General features: G+C 40.0%; 1 protein-coding gene across 3 annotated transcripts in view; it reads right to left on the bottom strand.

Moving 5' to 3' along the window:
- Adgrg6 (adhesion G protein-coupled receptor G6) overlaps nt 1–22,424 on the bottom strand; it is a 131,411-nt gene that overhangs the window by 47,356 nt on the left and 61,631 nt on the right. For 2 of the 3 annotated variants that reach the window (XM_015995580.3, XM_015995582.3), the window contains exons 3-6: nt 13,119–13,460; nt 11,542–12,165; nt 3,033–3,101; nt 740–823 (exon numbers count right to left, since the gene is read on the bottom strand). In XM_015995580.3, the coding sequence (XP_015851066.1) occupies nt 740–823; nt 3,033–3,101; nt 11,542–12,165; nt 13,119–13,460 (1,119 nt within the window). The remainder of the gene's footprint in view (nt 1–739; nt 824–3,032; nt 3,102–11,541; nt 12,166–13,118; nt 13,461–22,424) is intronic. The other variant, XM_015995581.3, reaches the window with a different exon arrangement.

Raw genomic sequence — 22,424 nt, 5'->3', positions numbered from 1 at the left:
AGGTGACTTCCACGAAAAATTAAATGCCAAGAATCAGGTTTCTGACACATCATAACATCCTTTTAAAACCCGTTTCCCCAGGTGGTACTGTGGGCATTATCCAGCCTGCTGCTCTTTAAAGTGCACAGAGAAATCCTATTTCTCAAACAGAAAGTTTTCAGTTGTTATAATTTGACAAAACACTATAAAAAGGAAAGCACATTTTTTTCCTCTTGGATGTATTATAATGAAAATTAATTCCTTTCAATTAAATATTTTTCTTTTTTATTTATTTAATTTTTTTTTCATTTTTACATACCAACCACCGTTCCCCCTCCCATCCCTCTTCCCATTCCTCCACCCGCCCTCCATCTTCCCATCCCTCATCCACAACTCCAAAAGGGTAAGGCCTCCCATGGGGAGTCAACAAAGCCTGGTACATTCAGTTGAGGCAGGACCAAGCCCCTCCCCTCTGCAATTAGGCTGAGCAAGGTGTCCCACGGTAGGGAATGGGCTCCAAAAAGCCACACTTTTCTTTGAAAGGAAACAACTCCAAGTGAAGAAAAGTACTCAGAGCTATCAGTTCAGTTGGGAAGCAAGACACAATGATGTTTGTTTTACTAGTTAGTCTTCAGATGTGCTAATGAACCAAGTGTTGCCAACCATAGAACTTTGCTGGAACAGTGGATTTCCACTCTCAGAACACAATTTTCCATACTCTAGACATACTACACATAGGATCTTACCCAATGAGTCTTACCATTCTTTTGTTTATGGATTCTGTTAGTAACAGGGATGTTAGTGGTGACTGTGGGTGGTGTAGTGCTAGGTGGGTTTACAGTAGCTGGTAATAAAGATGAGAAAGATGCAATTTTATAAAGAGCATAAAACAGTTAATACAGATAAGCAATCTACAGCTAATACATGAAAATGCACAAGAGAGCCAAAACTATTTCATGCTACTAATACAATAGGCTAAAAGCTTACGGTGCATAAAATGAAGCAAGGTTTTCTAGGGTAAATTAAGAATCCGTTTGCATGGCTTTGGTGCCACATTGCACAGAGGCCGAGGGCTGGCACAGATGAGCTGGAGAAAGCACAGCTGGATTCTACACTTACATCTGCTATCACCAGGCTAGTAATCACATGGGAAATTACTAACTCTTTCCACAAACTAGTTCCCAGAGACTGTTTAAAGGAAGTTCAAAACAGGCAATCTGCATAGCTCTACACCTTAGAAGCTATCTACCCTAAGTCAGTCTGAACTGATACACAGAGACTGGAGAAATAAAATAGTAAAGTAAAATGTATCTCTCCTGGAAAAGATAAATGCAAAAGAAAAACAAGGGACTGGTATGAATGGACTAAATCAATCATTTGGAGGCCCCAAAAGCTTCACAAACACTAATTGGGGGGGGGATATTCTGCAAGGGCAACCCTTAAAGGGAGGTATTTTCTAAGTCCTATGTCTGAGCTGTTCATGTGATACTTGAAAGTGCACAAACAGGCAACCCTCCTGTAATGCTTTTACGGCTCCTTTCTCGGAGATTGTATGGCTCTGTAAGAAGAAAATTAACCATGCACATAACTGTCCTTCATTTTATCTTATGGATGCATTTGTGTTGGAGCACAATCATGTGTGTAATGATGATTTGTTATATCTTTGTAATTAAATGTTACTTAAGCATAAAACAATGAAGAGATGATTCAGAGAATTGCTTTCCAAATGCACCAGAGAAAATGCTGATCTCCTTGGTGCAAAATGTAGGTGACGACACTAATTTTCCATTCCAGAATAAATATAAAAACACAATGGAAATAATTTTAATTTTTTTAAAATCAAAATTGTGAATAATTGTGTTCATCCTTAGTGCAAATGTATCATGAAAATGTTTTTGTTCATTAAGGAAAAAACAGAGACTAAATGAGAAGAAAATTGAGTTTCTGGTCCTTTGGTCCATAGAATGAGTACTTTAGATACTTATATTAAAATAATAAAAAATAATTAATGAACTTTTAAAACCTTTGGATCAAAGGTCTTCTGGTATATTTTTATAAAACTATTTCCTAACTTCACAGAGTTCATGGATAAAAAACAAACAATGTAATTTTCATGGGGAATTGATTGGTAATAATATTCACGTTATCTTAGAAGGGAAATCCAAAAATAGTGAGTTTCCTCCTTGCCCTGTCTGGCTGACTCTCAGACTGCAAAGCGCCTAAAGTCCACTTGCTTGACCTTACTTATAATCTGTTGCTTCTGTGCCATGAACCTCTTAACAAAGCCACCTTCTATGGAAAGGCATACACCCATGATGCTCATGTGGAACATAGAAGATGTTACATTTAATAGAGGAATTTAGCATGACAATGGATGAAAACTGGTCACAAAAAATCAGAAGGAGCAATGATAAACTGAAACAACATTTTTATATTATTATTTTTGTGGCATATTACATACATATATAACTATATGTTATTACCAGGCAACTACTTAATAGTAAAACAATTGTATCCACAATATAACCATGAAGCATCAAAATAATTAACACAGTAATATTAACATTAGCTTACTTTAACTATTTTTATCTTAAGATTCAAGTTAAATAATATAAAGTAAATTGCCTCATAGCCTCATCTTCAAATCTTATGTAAATATTCAATATGTGCTTTCTCTCCCATTTATGGATATGAGCACTTCTTTAAAATACTGCATGACTGCATATCCAAGATGCTTGAAATAATATTAAGAAGAAACATAGGGAGAAATGAAACCAATCCTTTTAAGCAGCATATAACCATTCACATTTAGAAAACCCTGCGTTTTATGGAAATATGGCCAATGTGGCCGATATGTCCTGACAGTACATTATTTGTACACACTGGTACTGTGCACCCACCCAGCTAAAACACCCCCACACATTCTTGTTTTGCTGTTTCTGTGTTTTCGGGTGAAAATTAAGATTAAAAACCAAAGCAGCGGCAACTCCATTATCCCAAACAGCAAGCATAAGAACACAAAAAGGTTCAGGAAGATGACAACGGCTCCCTACCTTGACAGAGAGTACCCAGATCCGAACAGTTCGTCAGCTCAGCTGCGGGGAGCGGGATCAGGTAGGAACCTACGCCAACACAGAAGCATATGCAGATTTAACTTGTGATTTTCTGATATTATCCCCAAAGTCAATACTATGAATTGTGTCATTGGTAAGGTAGAAACAGTCCCAGTCAACCAACAGTGCTCCAACATGAAAACATCTCGTAAGGTTACCTTAATTTCCTCAAATACAAAACTGAAGAACCGACATCATCCTCAAAATCTTGAGCTCTATTTTTCAGTCATTCACCCATGAAAGGAAAGAAGCACAACTGTCCCTTTACCTTTGCATAAAAATGTTTGAGGCCAGGTGGTGGTGGCACATATCTTTAATCCCAACAATCAGGAGACAGAGCCAGGTGGATCTGAGTTCAAGGCCAGCCTGGTCTACAGAGCGAGATCCAGCACAGGCACCAAAACTATACAGAGAAACCCTGTCTCAAAAACACAAAACAAACAAAACAAAAACAAAAAAGTCTGAGGCCTTTTTGGATAATGAACTCTGAGACTCAGGCAGGAATTTACATAAATAAAATAATACGAACATTCAGGGTACATTTCAAAATGGAATTTGGGTAATATGAATTACTCATGAAATGCAAATTTGTGGTTCATGTATAAACTCTGCAATTCCAGAAGTGTCTTTCTGTGATTTCAAGTCTGTCTTGTTCCTTTTCACTTCAAGCTTTCACTGACTCCTACTCGACAGGAAACAGAGACTGAGCTAACTTTTTTCCTAGCAGAACTATTAGCGGTACTCTGTTGCTCTAAATCTGCTTGTGCTAATTATGAGCTAAACTTATTGCAAATAATAGGACATTTGAATAAAGAAAGAATTGATTCAAATATATACATTATACATACATTATACATATATACTATGTATGTAATTTTGAAAGGCTTTTACGTAGTGGTGAATTCATTCTAATGTTTAAACATTTGTCTAACTTTCCCACGGGAATAGTGTGTGGAGGCAGAGCAGGTGCCCGAGCTCACAAAGTATGTCTAATTAGGTAAGTGATAGACACAAACAGAAAACATCTCAACGGTTTAATGGCATCTAGGGATGTATGGTGTCATCCTTCTCAGAGACTTCAAGCTTTTGCTTGTGGAAAGAATTCTGCTACATCAGAAAGGGCCAGCCCTTCAGGCAGGTCTATGATGTGACATTTGCCAGCAAGAAATGACTTCATGGATTCCTGCTAAAACACAGACGCTTCACCTACAGCTTATGAGAGGTGGAGGGCAGAAAGTTCCCACTGCCATGTCTACTTCCCAGGAGCCCAGGGAAGAGTTTCGATGGTGGTGGTGGCCAACGGGAAGTTGTGACATCAGCTTGGTGAGAAGAATGAACAGGAAATAGAGCACACAGGCACCGAGGTTGCAAGAGCTCTGAGGCAACCAGACAGGATTTCTGAAACACGTGCCTAGGAGGCGCTGAGAGCTCTGGGGATGAACACACTTGGTCCCACTGTACTAGAGTGATAACAGAGAAGTGTGGGAATGAGCAGATACATCAGTGCAACCCATGGAAGGCCTTCTAGAATACAAACAGCGGCAACATCAAGGCTCGGCGCCTTTCTCAAGCTTCACTAAACAAATTACCAAACACATGAATGACGGCTAAAGTTAGTCTAAACTCTTTTTAAAAAGCAATTTGAATAAATGAAGGGGTACTGGGTAAAACTATAGACTGTGGTTTGAAAATAACTGCAGTTATTCATATAGATGTGGTTTGATGTGGGGAGATGCAAGAAGGTAAAATAATATTAATCATTCAGGTTTGACATCATGAGTCTCAAGAAGATAGACTGAAAGAGATGGGCACAAGTGATATGAAGATAGATTGTGTAAGATTTCGTGACTAATTGGAAAGAGGAAGAGAAAGCGAGGTATAGAGAGGGCATTTTGCTGGTTTCCAACTTGAGGAACTGGGCATAATGACATCACAGATGGAGAAAGGAAACAGAAAGAGCATGAAATGTCATCTTCTGTTTTGCCTGGCAAGGGAAGCCAGTTGCCTGTAGGACAGCAATAATGCACCTGTGAGAAGCTGTCTTTCTGTAAGGGGACTAGTCAACAAAAGGTACCTATGAGATTATGTTCAGTAGAATATGGGTTCAAGAAGTGAACAGACTGAACTACAGCCATTGCTATATATTTAAGTTTTTAATGCTGAGATTTGGGGAGATAAAAGCAGCTCTTGGTGAAGGTGGCTTCACAGAATTTAAGTAAAGAAAGTTGAATGGAGGATGTGGCAACCATGAGTGGAACTGAAAGGTTGACGTGATAAAGACTGAAAAGACCTTTAACTCCGCTGTACAGGAGTGAGTGTCAGTCTCGTGGGAACAATGAAACTCAGACTGCAGAGCTTGGGAGAGTGACTGCATCAGGAGGAAGCCTGGTTGTGTAAGGAAGCAGAGATAGGGAGGGGGGCGGGGTTGAAGACTGAAAACCTAAGCGAGCATGTGCCCTGGGAAAGGCATGTGATGTGGTAACATTGAGGGAGGGCAGAGATAGGGGGGAAATTTATCTTGAGAGGTTTCTGCCTCTTGTGCATGTCCACTTTTTTCAGGACCTCACTTCTACAGGCACTTAGGTTTTAGAAAGGACTTCTGAAAACCACAACCCTATCAGACTCATGTGACTGGGGAAATCTCAGCCATTGTAACACAGCACAGTGGAGACCCTTGGATGAGGTTCTGTAGTTCTCAGATTACACACAATGCTGGCAGTCCAGGGCTCCTTAGAGGCTTCAGATATGGTATCTCTCCAAGACAAAGAGCGATAAGGGACAATGTTGTGGGAAAGAAGTTCTTAGGCTAACTACATTTCCACTCTAGTATATCTAGGAATTCAGAGGTGGGAATATGGGGAAATGTCAGAGGAGCCATGATTTAGAACAAGATCTTGACCATTTTATCAGATTCATTGTATACATTTCAATCTGTGGCTTCCTTTCAGGAGAAATTGTAAACATTTGCTCCTGAATATTTTAATTAGTTGTTCTTTCTAGGGGAAGGTCAAGTTTATCAAATTGCTAGTGTTGTATAAATACTGAATAGATACCATTGTATTATGATCTCATGGAGCAATAGAAATCACATGTTTTGTTTTGTACTGTTTTGTTTTTTTAGTGCAAATGGCATAAAAACAAGTGACATAATTTAATTAGAAGGAAATCACACTGGTCAAGGAAATCTCATATTACAAATAGCCTGGGACTCTGTAAACAAATATATGAAATACAGAAAGTAAATACTGCTGGGTATGGGGAAATGCCACTGTAGGCATATCTACTTGGGAGGTCGAGACAGGAGGATCACTCCAGCCTGGGAGTTCAAAGCTAGCCCAGTGAACACAGCAAGATACCACCTCAAATAAATAAGTAAATACCCAAAACATACACAAACTTTTCATTTCTACTCATGTGCATCTTCATTACCCAGTGTTCTAGGCTTGCAGATTTGCAAATGGGGAGACTCTGAAGGGAGAGACAAACTGTTCTCTTGGGAGAGTGACGTCTCGGTCATCAATGGTGCTTATGTGATCTCTGTGTGTTGTCTGGCTTTTGCATCTACTAGGGGTATTTAAAGCTTGTTTATCTAACAGCAAACTTTAGAGTCGCATTTTATGCATTTAAAAGAAAAATCTTGAAAATGGGTAGTTAGGACTAGGCTACAGTTCGGTAGGAAGAGTGCCTGCCAAGAACCCATGAAGCCCTGGCTTCTAGTCCCCCTGCATTATACTGGTATGGCCATGTATATCCTAGCACTTGGGAGGTAGAGACAGGAGGATCGCATCAAGCTTATTTGGGGTATACAGGGACTTCCAGAACAGCATCAGTTAGGGATCTTGTTGCAAAAAAAAAAAAAAAAAAAAAAAAAAGGAAAATGTGCAGTTGGGAAAAACAAACAAACAAAACCAAACACCTCAAAGGCTTTGGGCTTTACTTCTTTCTACCATTCTTCTCCCGGCCAGGATACTGCAAGGAGTCATTCTATACAGGTTGTGATAGATCTCACTGATGTGCAGCCAGCCATGCGTCTCATATCTTAATTAATAATTTTAACAATAGTACAGTAAGCTGCAAAAAAATTCAGAAAAATATAATCCTCTCCAAGGTTCTCTTTGTTGATGTTCCTAAGAGGGACTTTTATAATTTTCTGTTAGTAAATATATTACAAAATTATTTTATGGTTTTTATTTCACATCTTTCTCCTCTTGTATTGTGTGGTATATGTATGTTCATGAATGTGCAGACCTGTCCAACTATGTACACATGTGTATGAAGGCCACTAAGTGGATGCCAGGTATCTTCCTGGACCGATTTCCAGGTTATCTTTTGATATGGAGACCCTCATTGAACCAGGAACTGACTGATTCCACAACACTGCTTGGTGAGTGTGCTCCAGAGATGCTCCTGTCCAGGCCTCTCCACTGCTGGGACTAGAGGTGTTTTAGGTCGGTGCCAGGATCCAAACTCAGGTCCTCTGAGCCAGCTCTCCAGTTTTATTTTATGACATTTTTATTATTATTTTGCATGTACAATTATTTCTGAACATCATCTATGCTCATAATGAGTTCGAGCACCCTCCAAAAATATTGTGATGTCATGATAAAGCGATTGTATTTTCAGTTAAAAGTGATCCAATAATCAAACTGTGGTGAACTTAGTAATTTGTTGAGCATAAAACTAGGGACAAGTAATTGAATTTCAGACCTGTGAAAGTCAGGAGTGAGTGTAGTTTATTATATAGTTAATTATGAAAGGATGGGAATTAGAGAGTAATGGGGCTCAGTGATCAGGAGCAAAATTTTAGAGATGAGAACTAAAGTCCAGTGAAAATTTCTAGAAAAGAGTGAAAATAAAGTTGGAAACTTACAAACTTGCGTCTTATCTCTACATCCACAGTGACTAAGAGATGGGAGTGCTTAGGAAACACTAGACAAATAAATGTAATTTGCGTGAACTTAGACTGCTCATTGAGCTATACTGTACCACTCCTCAGGAAAGAGCAGTAATCAGTTAAATAAATAAAGCCAGAGAGAAAGTACTGTCTGTTCTTTGTGAAAGTTGATGGGCATTGGCCAATGTCTAAACTGTAATCCTAACACAGGCAAATGCTTGCACCTACAATTAAAGGGTCAGAAAAGGAAGTGACCCCTTCCTGAAGGTCATAAAACTGAATATGCTTGAAAATTGTTCTAGGAAAAATAAAGATGCTATAATATTAAAAAAAAAAAAACAACTATTGATGCTACACTTGCATCAGTAAAGAACTGACAAGATTGACTGATTTTTAAAAAGACAAACCAGCCAAAAATTTCTTAATTCAGAGATAGTCTCCAAATACTTAGAAAAATATAGGAAAACGAAGCAGCGGGGTTATAAAATTATTGAAACAGTTATTAATGCCATTGGTGTTACATTGACTACATGAGATAAGTGACAGCATACTTAAATATTAAATGCAGTCTGTTCTGTCTTACCCCCGTACTTTCCCTTTATATAATTCATGCAGTAATGCACAGATGGAAAACATATTCATTTGCCACCACAAGCAGATACTAGAATAGTCAATACTTGGCAGACATTGCCAGTCTACTGGAATGCAAAGAATGAGGCTGCACTTTCCCATTGGTTACTGTACTCACTGAAAGAGTGTGGATTTGTGATTAACATAAACAGCAAACCACAATAGTTTCTGGAGGGGGCAGGGGGCTGAAATGTTAATAGAACATGCTTTATTTTTCTTGATTATTGAAGATTTGCTCAGGCAATGTGGCCAAGATACAATCTTTGTACAGGTATTTCCTGTCTGTTCATAAGTGACTTGGATTCTTCAGCCCCAGGCTGATGATTAAGCAGCAGGAAATTCCTTCTCCCACCAATCCAACTGACATGTACAGCAAGACATCTCGGTGCACACGGTGGGGGAGTGGGGGAGGGGAATAGGAATGTCAAGAGTTAATGAGACTCAAATGCATTGAGTCTGTAAGACTGTGCTTCTCTTAGGAGGAAATCATTTTGCAGTCTTACAGATGCAGATGACGAAACTATGTGAGCACGCATTTGGTGCATCCTGGTAATCTTCAGGCTTTAAGATGAGAACCTCAGAAGTGGTGTTTAAGAAAATAGAAGGAATGCATGATCTCATTTATGTGTGGAATCCCAGGAAGTTGAAATCAAAGAAATAGAGTAGGATGGTGATTCACAGGGGCTGGAGGGCAGAGGGTGGTCCACCAGGCCTTTACCAGCCAAAGGAGTAATTACAAGCAAAGGAGTAATCTGTTTAGAGGTCTACTAAACTGTATAATGGTTGTAGTTGAAAGTGATGTAGTTGAAAGTGATGTGCTTAAAGTCGCTTAGAGGACGCTGATGACGTACCCTGTCTCTGTGTTCCATTCCCTGGATGTAAAACACTGAAAGGGAATTGTTGAAGACTTAAAAAGACAAAGTATAGCCGGGCGGTGGTGGCGCACGCCTTTAATCCCAGCACTCGGGAGGCAGAGCCAGGCGGATCTCTGTGAGTTCGAGGCCAGCCTGGGCTACCAAGTGAGCTCCAGGAAAGGCGCAAAGCTACACAGAGAAACCCTGTCTTGAAAAACCAAAAAAAAAAAAAAAAAAAAAAAAAAAAAAAAAGACAAAGTATGATGTAGCAACTTGAACGAGCCATTTCACAATACATCTAGCAAAATATCGTGTGACATAAACACATACAATTTTGTCAATTAAAAATAGTACTAATGAGTTAAATTTTATTAAAAAGGTGAGGTTGTTAGGTATGAATTAATGGTGTGTATGGTAACAAATTAACCACCTCAGCAGCTGATGTGTTCTATACTTCATTTTCCTCCCTGTTTAAAGCAAAAGGAGTGGACTAAACTGAGATCTTCAAAACTTAAATGCCAGCCAGTGGGAGAAGGTAAGCCTGATGCCAGGAAGAAGCAAGCCAGAGAGAGCGGATGTAAGTGCAATGGGGGCTGCAGTGAATGCTAAGCCTCTTCAACGGGAGTTGCTACAAGGTAGCTCTGGTGGTGTTATCCATGCAGAAATACTAGCCAGGTGTTTGTGTTTGCCAAAGAATCGAATCATTCATTTTATGTGAAATCTAATCTTTCGGTGTTGGAAATAAAGTCACCATTGAAAGCACAGTGCATGACAAAGCAGGTGAAGAACACATATAAATAAATCTACTGGCACCTCCCAAGTCTAAGGCATATGAGGGGGGTGCTCGCTTCCCTACATCTGGGGTGCCTTTCCCACTGCTGTTCAAAGTGTAAGTTTCAACAATCTTAGGATTCTTTGGGCTAGTTCAGGGCTCAGTAAACTTGCTCATGACAATCAACAGTAAATATTTTAGGATGATGGAATTTAGAGGAACTGAGAGCAAATATTTTAGGATAATGGGCCATGATATGTCTGTCAGTATCAGACAATTCAGCCCTGTTAGCACAATCACAGTGACTTAGAGTATGTAAATCTATGGACATAGCTGTATTCCTATAAAACTTTATTTATACAGCGAGTTGTCTGCAATGAGCCCTCCCACTTTGCCAAACCTTGGTATAAAGGATTTTTTTTCCAATATCACATACAAATTCCTTTGAATAGTAGGCCTCTCTCTTTAACTAAAATGTATGCTATCATGACCTGAGAATTCATGCTATAACATTTTAAATTGATAACAGAACCATTGATAGGTGTTTTAATCAGTCCTATAATAAAATATGACTTCTAGAATTAACTTGCATGATATAAAGAATATTGGATAGAAATAAGTCTATTTCGATATACTTTTTGTTACATATAATCATTTCCCATAACAATTTGCATTCAGCTATTTCCAGTGATGTCACAGTTAAAGCCTCTTAAAGGGCAACCTAGGAGGGAAAAAGAAGGTATTGGAAATGAACCACAAATGTTTGCTGTCAAAATTATAGAGATAAAAGTTCAAAGAAAAATATGGTAATTCTAGATTAATCAAAAATTTCCATACAATAGACAGCTGGATGTTTGACTCTGACTGAATAAACACACCCTATGGAATGACTGTTTATGTAGGTAATGCAATTAAAATTCTGTTCCAGAATGATAAAGATCAATGTATTAGGGTAATACTTTGGTGAGTAAAAATTACAACTTGTTAATTTCTCACCATTCAAATCTAGTGTTAAGGTTTTCACCCGTGGGCCAATCATTTTGACTGTTTTGTTAATGATAAATTGTGATATTTTATGACCTAGGGAACACTTAAGAATGGCAAGCCCACTTTTACTAAGTAAACATGGTTCCTCATCAAATGTATGCTGTGAATGGTTAAAGTGGTAACACCTTCAAAGCTAAAAGAGCTCTACATGATAATTCTGTGGACGCCTATGTATAAATAATTTCTTAATGAATATTTTCACCGAACAATGCCAAAATCATGAAGCATGTTAAGTCTACATCATAGGCTTACCACAGCTCAGGTTGGTCTCAGCTTTGAGAGCCTGGGTTGAGATGCTCCAAAAGTCATTGTGCCAGTCCACAACATTCCCGGGCACACTACAGCTGAGGTTGGCGAGGACTCTCGGATCCATGGTAAAATTCCAAAGTCGAAAGTTATAGATGCTGCCCTTCAGAGAGGCAATTTCGTCTCTGTCAGAGCCCAACAGCAAGGCCCCATCCCCAGGTATGACTGTACTCATGGTGGCATCGCATGGGACTGTTTCATAGTTCTTTTTGAAATTTACACCAACAGAGCCCAAAGTATTGTTCCACACAAGACAGAGCTGCTCAAAGCTTTCTGTGAAGATCTCTTCATTTTCCCTCACGGGCAATGCACTGTTCAGCAAGCATCTTGAGCCAGAAATGGATAGGAAGTAACCATGGTTGGCCTTTTCAAAACTGAGCGACTGCCTGAGGGACTCGTCTGAGTAGGAGAACGCTATCCAGTCACCATCCTCATTGCCAACTTTGGAGGCTTCGAAGCAGAGTGTGAAAGCACTGAGCTCGGGAATGGAGACACTTTTGGCAACTGATACCTGGTAAGCGTCTAGTGTCTGGGGCAAAATGACCTTTTGATTCCGTAAGGACACAGCAACTAGGAAAAAAACACAGAGTCACAGCATCATTCCATAATAGGACCTGAGATGTAAAATGTCTAGCGTCGCTCTGCCACTTTCTTCTAGTTACCTATCTACTTAGTCTGTGAGCCTTTGTTAACCCCCTCTCTGCCCATCCTCTATCACCAATGTTTTACCAATGATCTGATATCAAAAATAACAATAAGCAACCCCATCCAGTTCATCTTTAATTATGATTTCATCTCACAATGAAATGAGTGACAGCCCTGTTGGTATTTTTTTTAAATCTCTGCACAAATCTGTTTTTAAAGATACTTTCTGGACACACACTAGCTCTATTTGCACTAACCATTGCCTCTCACTCTCGTGACCATTTCCAGACAAATCTCATCCATACAGAATTTCTGTACCCTCCTCTTTCCCTTACACACTAATTTTCTGTTTGTCCTCTAGTGGATGTATTTTAATGGTAGCATCTTATATGTCTAAAATAAAATAATTTCTAAAATGGGGGTGTTTAAATCTTCTAGTAGAGAGATATTAGAATTATAGATTTTCATTATTACCATTAAATTCCTTTTTCCCCCCAATGGTATGTGCCATACTTGGAAGTCAAAAGCAGGCAGGTATTTGTGAATTTGAAGCCAGCCTGGTCCACTTAGCAAGTTCCAGGCCAGCCATGGCTATAAAGAAAGACCTTGACTTAAAGAAGAAAAGAAAAGGAAAGAAATGTTCTGCAGACAGACAGGCAATCTAGAATTCAGCTCTTCTGAAACCAGAGTTTGGATCTTGTAGTTCTAGTTTGCTAGTGAAGATTCTCAGAGACCATTCTTAGGTTCTCACCCTTAAATCCTGATCCCGACCATTCACCTTCACATAAAAGAGCACAGCTCTGTCCTCCAGCCCTGGCCTCCCCTGGCGCACATGTTAAATGGAAGCAGAAGGTTGGCAGCATCTGTGGTTTACATACCTCTGATGTAGCTGGCGTTGAAACCTTTCTTCTGGATGCTAAAGTCACTTGAAAAAGACACATGCATCTCATTCACAGTTGAGTTAAATGACAGGCCTTTGGCAGTGGCTCCACAAAATTTTGTCTGGCTCTCTCCGTTATCAAGGGACAGTGAGTCATAGATGCAATTGGGAGCTTCTTCAATGTCGAAGTCATTAAACGTTATCTGAATGATGTAGCCGGTAGGGGCTCGCAGGGTCCAGGAGCAAGACTGGGTGTTGGGGTAGTCGTTGGGGTAGCACGGAGAAGTAAAGGTTCCAGAAGGATTGGACAGGACAGTTCTGCAGTTGCCACATCCCCACACTGCTGGTCAGAAAAGAGAGAGAGAGAGAGACAGAGAAGGGCTGGGATCAGATTATGGATAACACAACAAGAATACCACTCACTGGGAACAACCAAACAGTAAACATTTTTTTTTTAAAAAAATCATGAAAATTAAGAGGAAATAAAAGCCTCTCAGGCAGAAAAGGAAATGCCAGTAGTATTCCAAAAAGTAAAGACACATACAAAATTTTAGAGAGCAGCATTTGAGGTTCTGAGAACCCAGTGAAGGGAAGAGGGAATCTCTCATGGAAGATGCACAGGAGGAGCCCAGTAGGTACCACACATGGAAGATGATTTCAAAGAGGATATGAAGACCAAGGAGCCTTCAGGAGATCTCACTGAAGTTCACCGAGTTTGCTAGGAATCTCTACTTCAGAGAGACACTTCGGGGGGGTGGGGCAGAGAAAGGGATAAAACCACACAGGTAGCACTCAACATTATTTTATATATTATAAATATAAATATATATATATATATATATATATATATATATATATATATATATGAGAGAGAGAGAGAGAGAGAGAGAGAGAGAGAGAGAGAGAGAGAGAGAGAGAGAGAGAAATGCTGAATGCTGCCTGGGAAATTGTTGGAGCTCACCTAGGTTTCCTCGTGGAGTTACCCAGCAGGACTGCAGAAGAGAATGATTGGACCATGGGCCTGAGTACCAGGTGTTTGGAAGGGTCTACACTTGGCTGTATCTAGCAAGGGGGAGGTCTTTTGCCTCTTCCCTTGGCATTGTTATAAAAAGTCCTTTGGAATAAAGTTCTGGGCTAGTGGATAAGGGTCCAGGCCCACTCAAGGCTATTCTGTGTTTCTATCAGTTTCTCTCCCTTCTATTTCTATATAAATCTCTTATTCCTCACTCCTTAAGAATCTCTGGCATAAATAAATGTGGGAGCTGGTCTCCCACAGGAAATAAATGTTAAAATAAAATATAAAGCAGAATAAAAAAAAGCACAAAAATTAGACAAGTTATCTTTTAGTAATTTATTTTTTTATTTTATTTTATTTTTTCTTTTTTGAGACAGGGTTTCTCTGTGTAGCTTTGGAGCCTTTCTGGGAACTCACTCTGTAACCCAGGCTGGCCTCGAACTCACAGCTATCCACCTGCCTCTGCCTCCCAAGTGCTGAAATTAAAGGCATGTGTCATCACTGCCCAGCAGTAATTTTCTTTCAAGTTCAAATAACTGTTATCAATATCCCTTTTGTTTGTCGTGGTTGGTGATTATCATTTATGTGATCATCTCATTTATGCAAACATTCAGCAAATATTTATTGTCTACTATATGCTAAAAATTGTTCTATACAGAATACCAAGAATCAAGACAGTCTTTATATGAAAGATTAACACTTCAGGCTTAGAGCTAAACAGTATTGAAAAGTGGTGTGATTGTTTTAATTTTCCAATTGATACCATCTAGAATCACCTGGGAAGAGAGTTCCAGTGCAGGACTTTCCAGATCATGAAAGTCTACGGGCTTGCCTGGGGGATTATCTTATTATGTTAATTGAGGTGGAAAGACACAGCCATTGTGAATGGCTCCATTCCCAATAGAGTACCCTGAACCATATGTAAAAGGAGCTGAGGGCAAGCATGCGTGCATCATTAATCCATTCCTCTCCACTTCTTAACCATGGGCACAATGTAACCAGTTGTCTCAAGCCCTTGCTACTCTGACTTCTTGGGAATGATGGACTTTAACCTGGAACTGTTAGTTAACATACACCCATTCTCCTCCAAATAGCTTTGGTCAGGGAATTTTATCACAGTGACAGGAAATACAACTAAGACAAACAGTGACAAAAGGGGGGAGGAAGTGTAAAGCAAAGAAAACACGTGGTAAGTGTGACATCGTGCCGTTCTCCAAAGGTGATGCTTAAATAGAAACTCCACTGAAGTTACAGAACATGTCATAAGCACTCTAAGAGACAAACAGTTCAGTCAAAGGATACAGCAAAAATAACGCCTACTGTAAATGAATTTTCAGTCTCTGACATTAAACTACTGTCAGTTCCATATCCACAGACGAGGTCTCCATAACACACTACTATGTTCTCAATGCACTAAGGGAGACCACAACCAATGTTAACTGAATGAATGTAGGCATGTAAGAGAGTCTCGTTGGATAGACAGAGAAATGCTACTATAGCATTTTTTTTTTGGTAAGAGAATAGTGAGGATCTTTGTGGTTATTTTGAACTACGGCCTGGCCAACAACTGGAATGAGAAAACAAGGTTTCCTGGGTCCTCATTTACAAGTGCTTCTTCAGTTAATATTCATGCTTTTTTTTTAAAAAAAAAAAAGTGTAGTAATAAGGATAACAATCTTATGTGTACAGCATTCTAAATAAATTACTACAAACACATAAAGTTTCAAACAATAATACTTTAATTGGGTCATGCAAACCACCTTCTTCTCTCTTTTCCTGGGTGGAAGAGAACGGCTACGCAATCACTCTTCTCGAGAGTGGCAGCTATTACCCATGTCATCAATTCTTCTGTGATACAGTGACTCACTCGAAGCCTGAGACATGTCAGCCTGCCGAAGCCAGGATTTCCCTGTTCCTGTTCCCTGGGGTTCGCTTGTGCTATGTGGGTTTGTGAACTCATCTGGTCGGTCCAAGCCTTCCTCTGTTCTTTTAGAGTCTCTAACATCTTCGGCATGGTCAAAGACAGGAAGAAGAAAACAAACTGTGATTGTCAAGTGTCTGCCCAAACCTTCTCTTATCTCTCCCCCGAGCATCAGGTTCCACGGCTGTCTTTGTAGCACTACCCGGGGAAGTTATGTTACTTCAACTTGGGGGATTATTTGCTCTCTGTCTGTCTTCTCCCATAAGTCCATAAGCTCAACAAACAAAAGCTACTTACTGGGTATGTTAGCCAGGCTTCTGGAAATACTCCAGGGTGTTCCTGACACATGAGACATCAGTGGTCAAATTTGTAAAGACATGAAAGAATAGCTTAAATGAACAGAAATGTGTCTTAAAGAATGACTACACACAGTGTGTAAACCCACGTCAAAGGAAATGCAAGTCTGAAAAACGGGTGAAGAATACATGGGCTGTGGCACGTCTCTGGATAGTGTTTGGGACTCTTTCTTGTAATTAATTCAAGCATAGCAATGACTGAGATGACTGGGCCTCTCAGACATGTTGAGTTTCTTTCACTGAATCCTGGGCTCAGAAGAGAAAGAAGACATCCTAAGCCTATAATTTATACACAATTATAGACATGCAAGTTTTAAAAAAGGAAAGCAAAAAAAAAAGAATTTTAAAATGCAAGCAAACAAACAACAAAAAAAATCCCACCAAGTTCCATGCTACATGAGCAGTCAGACAGGGGGCATCATTCATCTAAGATGAGAAGACATTTCCCTATATCTAAGACCCAAGTAATTTACAAACACGCCACACTTCCTGTATCCATCCACCAAATCCTTCCCTAAAAGCTGAATGGAGATTATGAAGAATTAAAATTTGACTTATAAAACTAGTTACATATCTTGACCCAGTTTTAAGAAATTGTTTGTATGGTGTGTGTGTGTGTGTGTGTGTGTGTGTGTGTGTGTGTGTGTGTGTGTGTGTGTATGCCACAGTATGCCTGAGGAGGACAGAGGACAACTTTTAGGAATCAAGACTCTTTTCCACTGTGGGATCTGGGGATTGAACTGAGGTCCTCAGGCTTGCCTAACAAGCACTTTTGTCCACCCAACCAGCCTGTTAGCCCTTGACACAAGACTGTGCCTCAGTTTTTCCTCTTTTGTACCAGGGGTAATAAAGAACTTGTACCACTCACAAGGTTGTTGGGAGTGTGACATGGATTAATACTGGAGCATCTTGGGACTTGGGCAAGACACATGGTGCTAACATGTAAGTGTTGAGTGTCATTGCCCATCCCTAGAACACAAAATCGGTGCACAATTTACAAGAGTTGAAATAGCGCGCCCTTTGGTAGAGTCTCGAGCCCTCAGGCAGTCACGGGGGAAAGAGACAAGTACTGTAGCAGTAAAGAGAATTAAAATGACTTTAAATCATTCTTCCACGTGACCCATCTGCCGTGGCATCTCCAGACAGTGCTGTCGCAAAGCCGTTGTCTCAATGGGCAGAATGTCCCGCCAGTGACAATGGCAATATGTTCCTTAAGGTCACAAATCACTTCACTTTAAACAGTTTTTGCTACGTATTTTCTCATTCAGCAACATAACAACCATGGAAGTTATCTCCATCCCCAGCTTTGGTTGAAACAAATACCACTTGCAGAGATCATGTAACATGCTTGAAGTTACAGTTCTAAGATGCAGCACAATCAAAATCCAAACCAATTATTCTGAATATGAGCCTGGAGTATTTTGTGGAAGACAGATGAGCACAATGAAAGAATACAGGGCAAAGTGGAATGTGGAGATAGAAGTTATTAATGGGAAAGTTCCAGTAAGTAGTGCCATTGCCTACAATGAGTATATTTCTGGAGATTCACTTGAAATGGTAGAAAGTTTACAATATATTGCTTTGGATGTGACCATGGAATAATCAAATGTTAGCTGATTCCTATGCTATGAGCTATTCCATTAAGAAATTAATTGGGGCCAGAGAGATATCTTGGTGGTTAAAGTACTTGCTGTACAAACATTAGATGTAATTTCAAATCCTCAGCATCTATGTAAAATCTGGGTACAGAGCATATATCTGTAACTTCATATGCTAGGGGCCTAGAGATAGGTAAGAACCACATTGGAGCCAGTGAGTCTAGTTGCAATGGCAAGATTCATCTTCAGTGAAAGATGTTATAAGTTGGAGAAGTAATAGAGGAAAACTCCCAACATCAACTTCTGTCCTTAACATATGTACCAATGGGTGCACTCCTACACACATAATGCATCCACAAGCATTCATATCACATACACACAAACACAAACACACACACACAAACACACACACACACACACACACACACACACACACACACACACACACACACACACCATCCACACACAGGTATACAAGAAATTAATATATTCTCCTACAGAAAAGTTCTCCTAAAAAGCTGGCCACTGAAGCAGCCCCTGAGTGGGTCTTTGGTAAAACCATAGTTAACGGGTCTCCTTAAAATCTACCCAAGTAAACATCTCCAACTTAACTGTGTTCTCAAAGACATACATAGTAATGTGTCCTCCATTCTGGTTAATAAAAGAAAAATGTTTGCAGGTAATGTGAACAATAACAAAGCAAAGCCCACACTTAGCTCTTGTGTATGTGCCTCAATAAATGCCTAGCACTAACTTGTCTGTCCCTTATGAAAGCCTATTCATTTAATCTTAAATCATGTCCAGGAGTCCTGTGTGCCAACTAGCCAACACCTTTCAAATACTGCAATTAAATTTATTCATTTTATTTTGTGTGTGAATGTTTTGCTTGCATGTACATCTGTGCACCATGTATGTCTGGTGCCTGTGGAGGACAGAAGAGGGTACTGGACCCCTGGAACTGAAGTTACAGACAGCTGTGGAAACTATATGGGTGCTGAGAATAAAACCCTGGTCCTCTACAAGAACGCCAATTGCTCTTAACCACCAAGCCATCTCGCCAGTCCCAATGAACATTAACTTAATAGTTTTTTTTTATTTCAAAGTTTTTAATTCTTACTCTCTGTGAAATACAAAGCATGTGTTCTTTAAATCTTCCCCAGATGGGAACATCTGATCCTAATTGTTAAATAAATCAAATTGTAAATCCTCTGTAGTTGATTTTTAAGATCTACTTTTTCTATACTGTGCTAAACTGTAAACAAAACCCAGGTGTCAGGTACACCTGTAATCCTAGCATTTGAGAGGCAGAGGCAGAAGAGTCCAGAGTTCAAGGCCAACCTTTGCTATGTAGAAATTTCTAGAACATCCTGTGCTCCATGAGACCCTATATCAAAAGCAACAACAACAAAGCAAACAAAATGTATACACTTAAATATTTTTATTTGAGTTCTTAGATAGCTGTAGCTATCACTTTGAGAAGGTGACTAGTTAAAATCATCTCCAGAAAAATGCTACTTAACTTGCCTGCTTCACTGATAACTTTAAGTTGTTGTTTGCAGTATCAGTGGTGATATGTGAAGTTGTAAGGGACTCAGAGTTCATTTGATGCTTTGAAAGTATAAAATATCTAGTATCTCTGACTGCTTCCAAAGATCAACCCTAATAGCCAATAGTTGAGAATTCTAGTGCCAGTTTAATCATTAAAGGGTCAGGCTAGTCACGTGTTTCTCCAGTTCAAGTCAACAGCTGCCAGATGGAAGTAACATCAATGAAATGTAAATAACATTCTAGATGATGACATGACCTGCATGTTGATAACATCAGAATGGACAACTTCATCAGAGCAAGTATTTCATTCATTTCCGACTACTATGCACATTTTCAGGATGGGAAGGAATCTGAAGGCAATCTGGCTGTGACATCTGTAATTGTGTTAATGTGACAGACTTGGCAAGGGATGCAGCCCAGCCTCACCACTCTCCTTAAGCTTTGCTTGCAGAGAGAGCATTCCCAGATTGGGGAGGGTCTCTGGCACACCAGGCTGATACTGGCCATTCTCAATCTACTGGAGCTTCCAGCAGCCACGTGACAATACCACTTCACTACTCTCACACCCTTATGACACCAGTCCCCCCAAAGTTAACCAGATGATTGTTTCATTTCCTCTTGTGTTTATCCAACCTCCAAAGCTCTTTGGAAGCAGCATTCATAGGAAGTTATCACAATGATTTAAGCATGAGTTCAAAAGGAAATCATTTTCTTGGATCGGTTCAGCTAGGTTTGACACAAGGCGAAACCTAACAAGATGTGGAACTGAAAGTTCTCTGATGGGGCAGCTTTCAGCTTGATAAGGTTTTCAGCTTCTAAATATATTCCCATGCACCCCACCCTGAAACACATCTTGGTCTTCTGTAATATTGTTCATGTTTCAACTTCCAACCTTGTCTTTCCTTAATCGCCTTGTCAAGAGAACATTCCATACTCCACAGCAAAAGATAATATTTCATTAAGCAAGTGAACTGTTATAAATCCTACTAGAGTCAGCTTGTTCCATAGATATACGGCCGATCCCTTAAAGAGGATTAGACACACAAACAAATGCATATACAGATGCACACCCACACCCACGTTCATTTTCATGGGAAACTCTTCTCCCTCAAGCCATGGCTGAGTCTTTCCCATCTCTCAAAAAACAGATAACTTGAGACAACATGAACTGAATGTTATATTACTTAGTCTACTTCTTGACTAGCATATTCATGCACGTCCCTCCCTCATTCATATTCACAGCCTACAAACACACAACTCTGGATTCATCAAGTCAAGGACCTTCTACCAGCTAATTAGTAAGCTCGTGTATTGCCGAAGAGACTGCATAGACTCATGGTGATTATTCACAATGAAGCTTCCAGTCTTATATCTCTCATGCTCTCTCGTGCTGATGCCTTTGAACACTCCGACTTGTAAGTCTGTTCACTCTTCACTCCTAACTTTCTCCTCCTACTTTCTCAGTCCTCGTAGCCTTCCTTTCTTAGGCTTCATCTTACTGACCTTGTTATTGAGAGTGCGATCCTCAGGCCAGCAGAGCAGTGGCAGCATCACTGACATTAAGAACTGCCTAAGCAAAACTTTCAAGTTAAGATTTTTCAAGCAAATCTAAAATGCGTTCCTTTAAACAATAACATGTGTCATGCTTGCTCTGAAAACAAGAAAAATCTATAAAACACTCTCACACCTAAGGCTCGGGGAACATTGCAGAAGAGGCGGTGGAAAGATTGTAGGAGCCAAAATATCAGGGAGTTTGCTGCGAGATTGTCTCCTAGTAATGTCAGATGCTACAGGATAAAATCTCACCAACATGACTGCCCAAATGTGAGCTGAGCAAGGATGACACCAATGGACATGCTGAAGTGGACAGGGAAAAGCCCACGAGCTCTCAACCCTACACAAATAACTCAAGGAAACCGAGGAAAGCTGGGAATGGGAGAGGTGGTCTTCTCTCGGGAAAAGCACACCGACTGGTTCTCCAGTGACAGATGGTTATTCCTGAAAACATACATACAAGTAACATTATATGGACTGAACAGGCTATATTTAGGTATATATGTATATACATATATGCATGCAATAACAATAAAACAAGAGGCTATAACTTTGAAGGAAAGTGGGGACAGGTATTTGGGAGAGTTTGGAGGGAGGATTGGAAAGAAATGTCATGGTTATATTCTCAAGCATAAAACTGAAAGAGAAAAGGGAAACAACGAAAATATCCCTAAAGCTGGATCCAAAGAACTAGGTGAAAGTAGATAGAACAGGGTTTCAACAGAGACTAAGGATCAGCTCTTCTCATTAATGCAGGGCATATCTGCAAGGAACTCCTCCTTTGTTCATATGGACAAGGAAGCTGTCATCTCATCGTACTCTTGGACAGATGATCTGCGTCTCCAGCTTCAAGTTCTGGAAAGAGGGAATCTAACTGGTCGGCTAAGTCTATGGCTCAGCTCCTTCCCTCAGGGCAGGGCTCTGCCTGCTGGACCACAGTTAATGACAATCTCCAGGCACAAGGCTGCTCCTCAAAGTGTTTCCTCTGCAGCCCTTGCTACCATATTTGCACAGCTTGCTCCTGGGGGTGGAGCCTGACCTGATGGGAACCAAAGCACAGACTTCCTCAGTGAGATTTTCTTTCTGAGAAGTGGGAGATAGAGACACAGATCATTTATTTTTACAGAGAATGAAGCTGACAGGCTGGCCAAGAAAGGGCAGTGGGGGTTGGGATGAGGGGGTGGATGTAGAGAACACAGATGACTGTGGTGTAGACCTGAGAGGCTGGCACACTTTCATTGCAGATGTCCAATGCCATAGCAGCCAAATGTGCCTGCAGCCAACATCCTCCCAGGCACTCTTCTCTATCCAG

Source organism: Peromyscus maniculatus, chromosome 16 (genome assembly GCF_049852395.1).
Source record: "Peromyscus maniculatus bairdii isolate BWxNUB_F1_BW_parent chromosome 16, HU_Pman_BW_mat_3.1, whole genome shotgun sequence".
NCBI classification, from domain to species: Eukaryota; Metazoa; Chordata; class Mammalia; order Rodentia; family Cricetidae; genus Peromyscus; species Peromyscus maniculatus.
Note: the sequence above shows the minus strand (reverse complement) of the source record. Positions and strands in the feature narration are given on the sequence as shown.